The sequence below is a fragment of the Gouania willdenowi genome, chromosome 10 (assembly GCF_900634775.1).
Source record: "Gouania willdenowi chromosome 10, fGouWil2.1, whole genome shotgun sequence".
NCBI classification, from domain to species: domain Eukaryota; kingdom Metazoa; phylum Chordata; class Actinopteri; order Blenniiformes; family Gobiesocidae; genus Gouania; species Gouania willdenowi.
The window spans coordinates 27,953,218-27,967,333 of NC_041053.1; the positions used below are offsets into that span (position 1 = coordinate 27,953,218).

Below are 14,116 nucleotides of genomic sequence, written 5' to 3' on the forward strand. Positions count from 1 at the left end.
ACACATTACTCTAATAAAGGGCAAAGAAACATTTGTATTTCAGGATGGAATTATATTTATTGGCTTGACTATTGACTATTTCAGGTTTGACACACTGTTACACAGGAATGTGTAACATGCATCAATTTTATATAGCGCTTTATCATAGACACTTTACAGAATTAAGGCATTATTCTTTCACTTCACACTTAGTGGTGGTAAGCTACTATTGTAGCCACAGCTGCCCTGGGGCAGACTGACGGAAGCGAGGCTGCCATAGGTCGCCATTGGCTTCTCCAACACTCACTCACACACTACATTCATACTATATGAATGTGAGTATGAATGTGTAGAAGGGTGTTTTTTAACCTGTTTATCGGTCTTTAAGAAACGTTGATGATTTTTGAGTCTACATTTTGGTTGCTGTTTTTTATTGGTCTTTTTGTGGATAAGAAAATTCATTACAATGCTCTATATACTGACCCTGTATGACGTTAGTCTCTGGAAAAGACAACAGAATAATACACAATAAAACCTGTAAAAAAAAAAAAATCAAACAAAAGAAACCACAAAAAGCATTTCCATGACATTTTTGTAAATGTAAAAACAACATATTAATGCTGTTAGAATTTCTCAGTTGCATCACTTTGACGAGCCCTTAAACCTTCAAGCCTAAATTGCCTGTGACTGTGTGTGGCCCAATTTAGCACCCACAGGGTCACCTGATCTTACTCTTCACCAATCAGTGACCAAACGCCGCGTCATGGAGGCATGTGTGGCTTGTGCTGTGAGAAGTCTTTTAACACACACACACACACACACACACACACACACACACACACACACACACACACACACACACACACACACACACACACACACACACACACACACACACACACACACACACACACACTCTCAACGTGATACGTCTTGTTGCCTCACCCTGCTGCAGGCTATATAACTGACACACTTTTTTTCCTCTAAATTACACAAATTTCGCTCATTACCTCTGCATTTGCATATGTATCAATAACTTGAATGAATAGAAGCATAATGTCCCCAATACCATTAGACTATTTGATTATCTAATAATTTCAACTTTTTACGCAAACATTGAATGAGGGCAGAATACTTGATAACACTATCTAAAATGATTTTCACAATAGTCAGACATTGCAACCTTTAAATGTGTTAAACCGTAAGCACAACACGTGGTCACATGCAGAGTTTGAACCTAAATTTGAAGCAGGCCAAAATGCATGTTCAGCATATTCATGTTTTCAAAAGCTGGCTCCTTACCTGCCCAACTTTTCCCAGTACGCCGAGCACAGAAAACCACCACCAACCAATGTACTGTTCCCACTGGTTCAGTGAAAGTCTAAAAGCCAATCTGTTTAGTGAGAGTGTGGCTGCCAGTCATGGCTTGGACACTAAAAGATCTTCTTTCAGAACAGGCTGGCACACACACAGCTACACAAAAATACACAACTAGAGGCATTGCTTGTCTATGTCGTGTGCTAAGTGGGTTGTGGTGGTGCTGGAATGGGGTGAGGAAGCAAACTGAGGCTGCTGGGGTTGGGTGGGGTTCAGCTAGAGGGGTACGAGAAGAGAAGCTGTTCATCAACAATGACCAAGCACTAGCTTCAGTCAGAGCCCACCATGAAACGCAGATTAGCTCCAACAGGGTTTTCACACCTTTGTATTTACGACACAAGTTAAACTCAAACAACTGCAAAGCCTTTTCTTAATGGTAACATTAATATCAATATAGAAAATAGTCTTGTTTATGTAGAGACTAAAGTGGGAAACATCCTCATATAGAAAGGGGGAGGGCAGAAGCTACGACATCATCATCTGGTGTCAGTGAGTCTTCAGTGATGTGTGGTGAGGCACAGACTGCTCTGGAGTCGGATCGAAAATGTATAAACCCAAAATAGAAGCTTGTATTTGCCATTGCATACCCCTACAGGAGAGAGAGAGAGAGAGAGAGAGAGAGAGAGGAAAATTGACAAATACAGACTAAGTCTTGGTCCACCCAAGGGGTGAGATGACCAGACATTATAAAAACTATAGAAATAAATCCATTCAGGAGCCACAAAATCAGTGTTTTTCAACCTCGGGGTCGGGACCCCATGTGGTTTCACCTGGAGTTTAAATGGGGTCGCCTGAAATTTCTGAAAACTTTAAATAGTTTTAATATTTTTGTCATGTCTATACGTTCACTTTGTGCAATATAAATCTAGTCCAACTAAAATGCAGTAAAAAAAAAAAAAAAAAAAAAAGGTCTATCTCAGCGACCATGTGGTGGTGGTCATGTTTAGTCAAAGCTGAAACTGAACTTTAAAAGGGGACATATGAAAAATCCACTTTTGCAGTTTTTTTTTTTTAAATCACAAATGAGGTACCTTGAGTGTCCACCGGCACACAAAATGTGAAATAACTTCATCCAGTTTTTTTTTTGTGGTCTTTTTAAGTCTTGCAACACAGAGAAAATTGCTCCGTTTCAAATTTTCCAGATTTGTGATGTCACAAGTCAAAATACCCTCCCCTCCAGTGGTAACTCCACCCCCAACCTGATGAAAACTTTTCTGAAGGTCCGCCAGTGTTTTTCTCGCTAGCGAAGGCGTGATGGCTACCGGTAAAACCAAATACAGAACTTTTCTGCTGCCGGTGCTGCGCCTCCATAGTGAACGTGCTCTGTAATGTATGCACTATTTGTTCATGCGGAAGGGTACTCCGCTCTTGTAGTCTGGCGCATTGGCGAACCTGTTATATTGCCTCTTATCGCTGATCTGATGTGTTTGTGACACAATGCTATGCAGTGGTTGGAGAAAACAAATGATTGTCACATTACAATGCACTATTCCTGTCGTTAGAAGAGCAGAGAAGGAGAAGAAAGTGACTTAGCAAACTACAGCGTATGTTTATACATGGCTGGTGTCCCCGCTTCATAGCCAGAGGGCACTGTTACTGTGGCTTGGTCCCCACAAGGGTAAGCATGTCCCCACAAAGAAAGGATAAGCTTACCTTGGACATGTGAGTGGAATCCGAGCTGGAATTAACTTTCAAAACTAAGAACATTAAATGCGCGATGTTTCAGTCATTCGTGTTTACATACAGTGCTAACCATTTTTCCATTCAGGACTTTTGGTATATTAAAGCTTAGCTAAAGATTAGCCAACAAAAATAAAAGCTCACTAAAAGCATTAACAATCTTTCACATTTTTTAAATTAATTACCTTTATCAGTGGTAATGCTAGCCCATGTTAGCTAGCAACTGTTGCTCAAGCTAGCCAGAACTAGTGTGTTCAGTGTTCAGCAATGTGGACTATTCCTGAAAGAAATATTCAAAGACATTCTTTCAGGACATAACCAGCTGCAAAATGTCTTTATATCAGTGAGTTAAAGAGACATATTACAGTGAGTGCAATTTCAGCAAACCTCAAATTTACGAGAAAATACAATGTTATAAAATACGCGGCTTCAGAATCTAAACGGAGCTTACACAAATATATGGATGGTATTAAAGTTAAATGACAAATTCACATTTCATGGTAGGCGCCAACATTTTCTGTTCCTATTGCATTTGTAGGATTTTTTTTCGGGACATCATCGACATATTGAATGAGTTTCATAGTTTTTAGGGTCAACTTCATAAAATTAAATGTTGTCCCCACACTCTTGGAAAATTGAACATTTTAGAGATTCTTTGGATTCCTGCATTAAAACATATTGAATGTCAATTAATAAAAAAAAGATTGCAAAAACAAAATTAAAAAAAAAAATCTGGTTTGTTACATTAAATCTTCTTAGAGCAAATCATTTTAGCTTAACTTTTTCTTTTTCTAAATTACATTAAAGCTGATATACGGAGTTTCTGAGAAATCTGTTTATGTATGATTCTTTTGAAATTCATAAAAATCCCAAACTAGTCTTTTACTATGGTCTACTGCTGGTGGTCATTCATAAACATTAATGTATATAAGACCCTCCGTCATCCTATAGACCCCTATATAAATGGAAACGATTGCCGAGTGCGCCCAGCCAATAGGCTTCGACTTTGTGTTTTTGAGACTGTCAATCAAAGTGAATGCGGAACTGTGGACGGAAACAAGGCCACACGTCACAACAGCAAACAGGTAAATATGATTTTGGCTCTTACCTGACCCATAGACCTATATCAATGCAACCCGATGCAACCTTGTTATGTTCCGCGATGCGAATGCAGAAAAGTAGAGGCGTGGCTTCTGGTAGATTGGCAGAGGAAGTGGAGCTGTTGAGGGCGGGACATCGAGACATTTCTCAGAAACTCCGGATATCAGCTTTAAGAAAACTTTACCTTTAATTCATTATCAATTCATTTCAAAAGGATATATGACAAATATGAATGAGATGTCAGTTCTTCTTTCATATGAGTGATTCCATAGCATATCTGAGAAACCGTAGAAAACAATGTGCATAGAATAAACTTTTACATTCAGAAAACTATACACACCCACAAACATGCGCCAACACACACTCACAAATGGCTTGTCATTCTAAAAACATTTAAAAGCAATATACAAAAATATTCACATCATAACCTGTACAATATTGATTTATGGATACATAAAAGCATTAATAGTCTTTTATCAATGAACTGCAAGTGCTAAATATCTCTGTTTGTGAGGCATTCTAATGTGATATTGTATTATAGACAAAATAAAACACTCGTAATCCCTGAATTATTGGGAAAAGGAACGCTGGTAAGGACAGTGAGAAACTAGGGAGGGAAATGTTAACAAGATACGAAGAGCCAGAGAACATTGACACAGTTGAAATCAAGTGACTCCTTTACATGAAAATCACCCAGGAATTCATCCTGAATCCACCATTAAAACATGTGAGAGAGTTGGCCGAACTTTTCCAAACGTGTTTAGTCTCAGAGACGGGGAGGTTTGGAGTTGGTTCCTTCCTTTTTGTTCTTCAGAGAGCTGAGACTACAGTGATCCAGATTCAGTGATATCTTCAAGTATCAATCTCCTCGTGACTATCTCACACATTGGTTCTGGCAGCATTTTGAAGCCAGACAAGATGGACGAATAAATGGTAAAAAAAAAATCTGTGAACAGTCGACAGGCGTCAACATGAAAAAAAACAAGTAATGCAATGCAGTTATTGAGTAATTTCCAAATCATCCCAGAGGTAGGAGCTCCAGTTGCTACCAGTTGAACAAGGAGTTCTGGCCCAGAGTCATGAAGTATATCTGACTGCTCCCACCCGACTGCACAGACGCAAAGAATATCTGAGAAAAAAATAATTGGGTTAGAAACTATAAGCATTTAAAAAAAGATTACAAACATATTTTCTTCATTAAAGACTAATAAACCCCAAAACCTAGTATTTCAATTTGACATTCTCCTCTATGGGCTGAAACCCAGCTATTACAACCAAATTCTGATACAATGGTGGTTTGTGATGTTTTGGTGGCTTCTTATGTCATGAACCCCCGCTGTTAGCCCCGCCCCTCCTATAAAAGCTAGCACCTGTTGACTCTACAACCTGTGGTGTGTACGTTGGAGTGAGAGAATTGTGAATAGAGAGGTATAGTGAGTATTGAGTCGCTAGTTAGCATAGCACAGATTGTTCTTTGGAGATTTTATTGAATAGACTGTGCGTGTCTAAACTGCTCCAAGAGCTCCGCCCACAATCAAGGGATTTTTTTAAATTTCCAGCCTATATCAACCAAACCCTCAAGGTTTAATTACTCTTTAAAATATCCACATTTGTCATTAGTGAACATTTGCTTCAGCAGTTAAAGCCTAAATTAACACGCTGAGCACTTTTTGGGTAAAAGACAACAGTCTTGTTCAACATAATTTTAGTATATTAGTTCTGTGTAGAGATATTGCTGTGTTGACACAATCAAAAATTGGCTGGTTTTACTGAGGATGAACAGATGGTGGTGATTGCACCCAATTCAGTTCCTCTAGATATTTTGATTAACAACAAGAGCACTCAGAGTGCATTAACCTCCACCAAGCACCAAATATCCTCTTTGCCAGGTATTGACAGCTATCTGAACCAGTGATCCTGATCATGGTACCATGATCATTCACACCTTAAAGGCTTGGAAGACATTTCTATCATCAATGATACATTTGGTCCAAATATCAGTCATTTGAACCTGAATTATTTTTGAAAAATTACGATGAAATGTGAAATCCAGATCCGATCTGATTGAAACTTGGTGGGCGTAATTGAGGATCTAAACCGACATAACGGAATTATATTTCGTAACAGTCGACTACAAACGGAGATATGAATTTTTGAAATTGTGCCAATGATTAGAGAGGTACTTTTTGATTTTTGAAACTAATCCAGAATCAGTATATTGATCCTAAATGTAATGAAATCTTCCAAGACAGGGGTCACCAACCTTTCTAAAACTGTGAGCTATTTCAGGTATTGTTTGAAGGGCTACCAGTTAGAAAAGCACTTCTTAATTACTACATTTTCACGGTTTCACTTTAATTAGAGGGTATAATATAATAAGGAAGGCTAGAGCAGTAACTTAAAAAGGTAGGAAATGAGGTTGCAACATAAAACACTTTATTTCTCCTTATTTAAGCAATTGTTTCATTTTCATAAAATTTCATTGAAAATGCTCTTTGCATTTTTTAAAAAAAGTCTTATAATAAACATCATATTATATATAACATACACAAAAAACATTTGTCACAATGTTTCAGTGAAAATAAACATTTAAAGATGGTTAATTTAATACTAAAACTTAATCAGCAGTATTTAACTCTACTAAGTACAAACTACATATCTCATATACTATATATCTTTGTGAGTATGAATCCTGGAAAGTAAATCAGATTTTATATTGATCTCATTGGTGCCTGAGGGCACCTCACATGGTCTATGTGCATTAGAGTCAGGTTAGGGTCGTGTCTCAAGATTTTTTGAAATCTCTATTACATTAATATTATTTTTAATAAACACAAAAACACTTCTATAATGTTGTGGTATCATTTCTACAGTGATTTCTGTCAGTAGTAGGACGGGATGTTGACAGCGTTGTGTTGCGTTTTATTGTTCAACGGTCACATTCACTGAAATGTATTTACTGATTTTGCTCATTCCTCACTTGCTGCTGTGGTGCAGGGAACAAATATGATTGCGTGCTTCAGTCAGGTCTGCGATCCACGCACGGGGCGCCCGGTCTGGTCTGCATACTGTAATGGACTGGGTTCTATGTTCTGGTTATGTTCCACTTGTGTGTATTCAGTGGTTAACTGATGTTGAGATTTCCCATGGCCTAGAAGGCATCATGGTTACGTGCAGCTTTCTCTGCCAATGTGTGTCTTTGTTTACATGTGTTCTGAGTGTTGATTGGCTAGGAGGCTGGGGAAAGGGTGGGAAAAGGCAAGTGAACAATTCTGTTCCCACGGTAGTGTGAGTGTATGACGGTGTAACACGGTTGTTTGTGTGTTTGATTGTTTATTTTTGGCGTTACTACGACCTCCATTAAAGCCTGTAAAACTGTGATAACGGCTTGAGTCACGTCATTACGATACCTTTTGGGCAGAGCTGCGGTGCATGTGCTGCGCTACTAATCTATCGGGTTTGCTTCGGGCTTACAATTTAAGCTAATGGGTTGGGCTCGGGTTTTATGTCCGCGGGCCCGGGTCGGTTCGGGCTGGATTTTTTGGGCCCGATCTAACCTCTACTACCTGGTGCCTGCGGGCACTGTGTTGGTGACCCCTGGCGTAAAGGTCTATCTTTGGTTAAAATTTTGCCAAAATCCATGAAGTACTTTTGTTGTAATCCTGCTAAAAGACAAACAAACCGATAAATAAACACCAGTGAAAATGATATCAATGGGGAAAGTAACGACAGACACACGCTGAGGTCAGCAAAGAGTCTTGAGCGAACTTCTTTTACGCAGAGTTAATTTCATTATCGAAATGTAAACTAATGTGGGATGACAAGGTGTGGCTCAGGTATGAAACTGTATAAATGCACTGAAACCCAAACAGGTGTTCAACCTACTTTGTCATTCCTCTCACACAGGAACTTGAGTTTCTGTGCCTTTTTGTGCATGAAAACTCCTTCCAGGTTCCCAGTGTTTGCTGACCTCAGCTCTATGGCCTTCTCACCCCAACCCATCACCTGGTTGGACTGAAGGTACGCTGCAGGGAAAGAGAGAGAGAGGTGGTGTTAGAGTGCATAGAGCAAGGCTGTGCATGCATGCCCACACTGTCCTGAATGTGTCTCCACAGATGTAGGGCAGGGTGTCCAAATAATCATCTGCAGAAACTGAACATTATGACCCCATGATATTTAACCCATTTTATTTACCAACAGATGCAGGCATCTCCCCCCACTGCAGCACCGTATCCTTGGTGATGCGTCCATATGTGTCGATGTAAACGCCTTCATCCTCATAGCAGACTAGAACCTCGGTCCCAGCTTTGTTTGGCAAAATGATGATGGCATGGGGGCGAATGGAACCCTGGATCTGTCAGATAGGGAAAATGATAAAGGATATCATCCAAACCTTGAAATCTAATAGTATCTGTTTAGTGCATCTCACGCATGCCTAAATAATTGAATAATATAATGTGACAGCCATTAGGGGACCTTGACCTGACGGCCAAAATACCTGTGCGTCATGAGAAGAACTGCTATTATTCCCTATAAATGAACCAAAAACAAATGCAGGCTGTTTCTGTAGTGCAGTGTTTTTCAACCTTGGGGTCGTAGCCCCGTATGGAGTCGCCTGTAATTCAAAAGGGGGTTGCCTGAAATGTCTAGAAAATGATGATAACCCCCCCCCCAAAAAAATCTGATTAAAATCATATTTTTGTAATTTTTTAGATTTGTATTATTTCTTTTTAAATTAGAACACCACACAATCTCAAACAACTGTATTCTAAACTTTCACTTCCTCAAATGTAAATCTAGTTAAAGAAAATACAGCGTAAAAATGTAGTTATTTAAATTATTAAATAATAAAAACTAAATACATGTTTGTAATTATTATTCTTTTTCAAATTAAAACACCACACACTGTATTCTATACATTCTATTCTATGCCTCAAATATAAATCTATTAAAAAAATACAGTATAAAAATATCTGAGCTGGCGCATCTCGTCACATGCTACTCACTGTAACACTATATCACAAACATGATCAAAAAGTAATGTTTTTTTTTTTTTCAGTCGCTGGGGTTGCCAAAAATGTGTGGTATCAAAATGGGGTCACGACCTAAAAAAGGTTGGGAACCACTGCTGTAGCGTATTACAGTATATGTAATGCATGCAATAACAAGACACCCGTAGAAATAAAGCGAATAAAAATGAGGACGATGGGTTGGTCCCACTTTGTTATTTTCTAAAATAAATGTTGTGGACTAAACTCCATTTCACCTCTAAAGGTGTGCTGTGGTATCTACCATGAAGACCATATGCAGTATGTGTAATTTTTGCAGCCATTGTTTACAGATCCTTTAAGTCTTGAAGGTTGGGGTCAAGTTGACTTCTTGTCATTGTTTATCTTGACATTCCATGTTTTTAATCTAACCAGCAATATTTACAATATATGACCTGCTTTGTACAGCACATAAAGCCACAGTGCATTATTATTATTACACTTTAACTGACTTGTTTAAAATGATCAACTCTATGTTTATCCTGAAATAAAACATTGAGGAAAAACACAATGCTGTGTTCCTCAATCAAAAACCAGGCTAACAAAACTCCTTTCAGTATATTAAATAAAATAATTCAGCATTTATTTTTGCAGCGTATTTGATACATTACCGAAATGTGAGCCGACACAATCCTGAGCACAAGAATAGGCATCCAAAGACGCAACGCAATCTTAATCCTCTCTCTTGGAATCGGCATGGCTGCATTGTTAGTGGACCACAGTGGAAGTGCTCACGAGCTCACGAGCAACGGTTGCTTTAAACCACGATCAGCATCTTAAAAATCTGACCCAAGGAGGAGCATGAGATACGCACTGAAGACAAAAAGTGTCTCTTGGACTATTCAGGCATCCCAGAGCTACATGTTGCGTCAAAGATAATAAATAAGTAAAAAAAGGTTGTGGTGTGTCAGAATGAATGTACAACGGAGGTAAGCAGGTCAGGAAATGATGAGGCGAGGAGGACTAGAAGCTGCTGCTTGGGTGTATTAATAGAACGTATCCCTGATGGTACATCTCTCCAAAACTCATTCACTGCAGCTCCTCCTTTTCAACTAAAGCACAGAACACTCACACAATACAATACACTACGGTTATGTGAGTTTGTAAACTAACTGTATACATGGGGATTTCAACTATTTAAAAACATGGATGTTGAGGCTATTGATCATAAAAGAGTATCAGTGGTTAGTGAATGTGTGTGTTTGAATCATTGATTGTCCATCTCTTTGTGTTAGCCTAGCCTAGCAATAGATAGTTGCCATTTTCAGGAGGTTCCCTTAAACGAGCAGTGACCTGGGAATGTGTCTGTAAAAAAGACTCCAAATCCATAAAACTCAACTAGCTCCTGATTTAAAGATGATAATTCTAGGAATATCAGACACTGTAGCACTAAACAGTTCTATGCAATGTTTTCTTTCTTACAGCATTATCTCCATCTTGAATGGATAAGATACACACTTGTAGATAATCTTTCTTATTTTGAAGAGGTATGGTCTCCTCTCTTACAATACCTTTCCCCGAGATCCTGTTAACCTTATTATATCTAAGGCATCATTATAATATATGTATATGATAGTTTTGTCAGTTGGTGAATAGGTGTGCGGTTCTCTTCCGCCCCAGTGTCTTATTTTGCCTTAGTTAATTTAGTGATATATCACTAAACAATCCTTTGTTACTAGTATTCATGTATCTACATTAGTTTATAATCTATGCTCTTGGTTTGGATGTTTATTTTAGTTGGTGGTATTGTTTGTTTTCCTTGAACAAAAGTAAAGCACACAAAAGTTATTTTATTGTATACTACCGCCAGAAAATGCTCTGATAAAAACATTTGTTCTTACAGTTGTAAGAAAAGAAGACACAGTGCTGCGTGTGTATTAACGTTTGATAAAAGAAATACTTTAGGTTGTAGCTTTCTCTGCCACAGTTAAAATAATAATCACTAAATCTATAACACAAGCGGGCAACGTGTCTCAAGGATGAGCAGGTTCGTCCTCCCCCAGGCTGCTCTGCAAGAACTTTTAAAGAAAACAGCCCGACTAAATCTCTAGGATTATATATGATGTCTTGATAGAGCTTGCAATTGAATTTTACTACAGGTATTTTTTAAATCCAATGAAAAGTTATTGCCTGAAAAAGATTGTGTAGCATTGAGGATTAAAGAAGGTACATACATGGGTAGGCAGGTAGAGGTCAAATGGCGTCCCAGAGTCCACATCGATGGCGTGGAATCCAGACAAGGAACCGTAGATGACCTTCAACCTCTGACCTTCCTCCACAGTCAGGTCAACAGACAGTGGCTTTTGAGGGAGAGACCTAAAGGACTAGTCGCACACACAAAAACAGGTACATGATTGACATAGTGTGTACACAAAATCACACACAAATGCAAACAATCTCAAATCAACAATATTCAACTAGAAATCCTTGACCTACGCTGAGGTTTAAAGAACAGGAGTGAATACAAGGGTGTTAAGGGTTATTTCAGCTTGTCTCTGAATAGAGAGGTTTGACATATATTAGCTCAGGCCACAGAGGACAGAAAAATAGGCCAAGCCTACAAAGACTGCATGTATGAGTGAGTAGATGAATAAATGTATTGTGTTGTTGACCCTCTTTGATCTTTCTATCATAGTCTGACACGTGACAAAGTAAATAAATTTAAACTTAGTGTGTATGAAAAAAAAACAAAAAAAAAACATAGTAACAACTGAGGCCTGGGGGACATTAATTAATTTCAGCTCAAATAATAAAATATATTCCATTAAACTCAACACAATTTTAATCCAGATCTGCTAACATTTAATAAATCATACAGTGTCTTTCCTTGAGATATGACATTATACCAAATAATTCGTTTTCCACTTTTTTCTTCTTCTATTTATTAGTTGTTAAGGTCTCCAACCCCTGATTTTTTTCTGGCTGTGGTTCTGATCTGGCTTTTAGACACACTGTCAATTTTTTTTTCTTTTCTTTTTTTCCCCCCAAAATGAAAAAAAGGGTTACAAATAATATCAAATAAATACATGAAAAAAAATATTTTAAACATGACGCAAAACATAATAAATGGAATCAAGAGGTGTCTTTCAGGTCGATGCTGACATTAGAACATATTTTTCCAACACATTAACAGGTTTTTTGCCCTATACTAATTGACTCTTATGATGCATCTTGCATATATTTGAATCATTACTGACCTTGAATGCCATGAATTTGTGGTAGGGCTTTGGGGCCCAGGCGAACACCTCCACAGCATTCTTTAACGCAATCACCAGGAACTTGATCTTTTCGTAACGGACTAAAAACAAAAACAAAGACACCATGATTGTGAAAACTGCCCATACTGCACTCAAAGTTTCAACCATCAAGTCTCTCTGTTTCTCACTTACCCACTTTATAGTGAACACATCCCTCTAAGTCACCCACTGAGGTCCAACCCTGTCTCTTTTCAACCTCCGGGTCATTGTGAAGGATTTTATTCCTTAACCAGGACAGGTAGTACAAGCGTAGTTTGTTCTTTTTGCCTTTGGACAGGAAAAGCCATTGGATCAGAGAGCATGAGTAGACTACATACACTACATTGTCCTTGTCTCCAAAGATCTTTTCCATATTTATGGAGCCGTTTTTGACCAAAAACTGCATGTACCTGATATAGTGATGAGTACATTGAGACCTTCCAAAACTTCCATCTGTTGAAACCTTCTCCGACTGATGAGGGAATACACTTTTCCCTGACCACTTCGATCTAGCAGCCACAGGCCATTTTCTGTCCCAACCAACAAATTCACGCCTGTGGTGCAAAACACACACACACACACACACAAATGACACTCATCTATTACATGTAGAAATCCATATTGATGTTTTCTATTTGAAACAAATCATAGTACGAACCCCAGAGTCCTGCACACAGAACCTCAGCAGTGAACTTCTTCTTGTACTTGCGGATTTCTGGAGCGTCGCTCTGTGGTCGGATATTGGTCGGGTTCACGTTAACCACAGAACCCTTCCTGTGATGCTCCTGCCTGATTGGATCACCTCTACAGCCCGCTGAAAGAAGGAAAAACACACGAGAACACCATTTATATACCCAAATACATTTGTTTTCAGCAGAAAAAGGGGATTTTGGAGTTTAGTTACTCTTTAACTGTTTAACAGATGTCACTGGAAAACTACAAAATATATGTATTTAATGAAGCTGTGAAAACAGTTGCTGATCCTATATTAAAATGTAACAGTTTGACATTAAAATGTTATACATGTATACAAAAGAGAGTGCATGAACTCTGTTTTGAAATGCATTTGTACTCACTGGGGCTCTGAGGTGGAGTGGATATGGAGATCAGTCTTGGATCAATGAAAGACAAGAAGGAGGACGACGAGGAGGTGCTGCTGCCAGAGGGACTGCCGACAGCCTGATGGCAAAAGATGGTGATTTTTCAAAAGTTTCTATTTGAGTATTGTCTCTACAGCCCAACAGCAACTTCACAGTTTAAAGCAAATCCAATTGTGATGTATTCAAATTTCATTAAGCATTTACATTTTGTTCTTTTGAATAAATCATAGGTTTATCTGAGGGAGAATTAATCAAGCCTTAAGACCAAAAACAGATGCTGTTATTAGTGATAATTCCACACATAAACTGAGCCACTCATGGAAAAATAAAGCAAATACAAGTAGATTGGCCAGGGAAATATGAACCAAATCTTTGGGATATAGTTACCCTTTCTTTTAAGGCTTCATATATCGGTATTGTCTAGATATGAATGGAAAATACTCCTACTACTTGTTATTATGTAACACCAGAACGGTTTGACAGTTTCTCTTGGCAGTGGATATGTTTTAGAATTTTGATTAAGTTTAACACATGGATGAGTTGACTAATAAGGACAGGAAATTAGGAATACTTGAATTGAAAATAGAAGAATATT

General features: G+C 38.3%; 2 protein-coding genes across 10 annotated transcripts in view; both read right to left on the reverse strand.

The window, feature by feature from the left end:
* The window catches only part of myot (myotilin), a 31,242-nt gene extending 29,701 nt beyond the window's left edge, over window positions 1-1,541 (reverse strand). The window contains exon 1 of the mRNA XM_028459004.1: window positions 1,282-1,541. The gene's annotated coding sequence lies outside the window, so the exon portion shown is untranslated. The remainder of the gene's footprint in view (window positions 1-1,281) is intronic.
* A 2,686-nt stretch (window positions 1,542-4,227) lies between these two features.
* Window positions 4,228-14,116, reverse strand: part of LOC114470866 (mitogen-activated protein kinase kinase kinase kinase 4) — a 49,526-nt gene continuing 39,637 nt past the window's right edge. For all 9 annotated transcript variants that reach the window (XM_028459216.1, XM_028459218.1, XM_028459215.1 and 6 more), the window contains 9 exons: window positions 13,498-13,600; window positions 13,080-13,235; window positions 12,832-12,975; window positions 12,575-12,709; window positions 12,383-12,483; window positions 11,360-11,509; window positions 8,332-8,491; window positions 8,023-8,162; window positions 4,228-5,266 (listed from right to left, as the gene is read on the reverse strand). In XM_028459216.1, coding sequence (XP_028315017.1) covers window positions 5,183-5,266; window positions 8,023-8,162; window positions 8,332-8,491; window positions 11,360-11,509; window positions 12,383-12,483; window positions 12,575-12,709; window positions 12,832-12,975; window positions 13,080-13,235; window positions 13,498-13,600 — 1,173 coding nt within the window. In that variant the 3' untranslated portion in view covers window positions 4,228-5,182. The remainder of the gene's footprint in view (window positions 5,267-8,022; window positions 8,163-8,331; window positions 8,492-11,359; window positions 11,510-12,382; window positions 12,484-12,574; window positions 12,710-12,831; window positions 12,976-13,079; window positions 13,236-13,497; window positions 13,601-14,116) is intronic.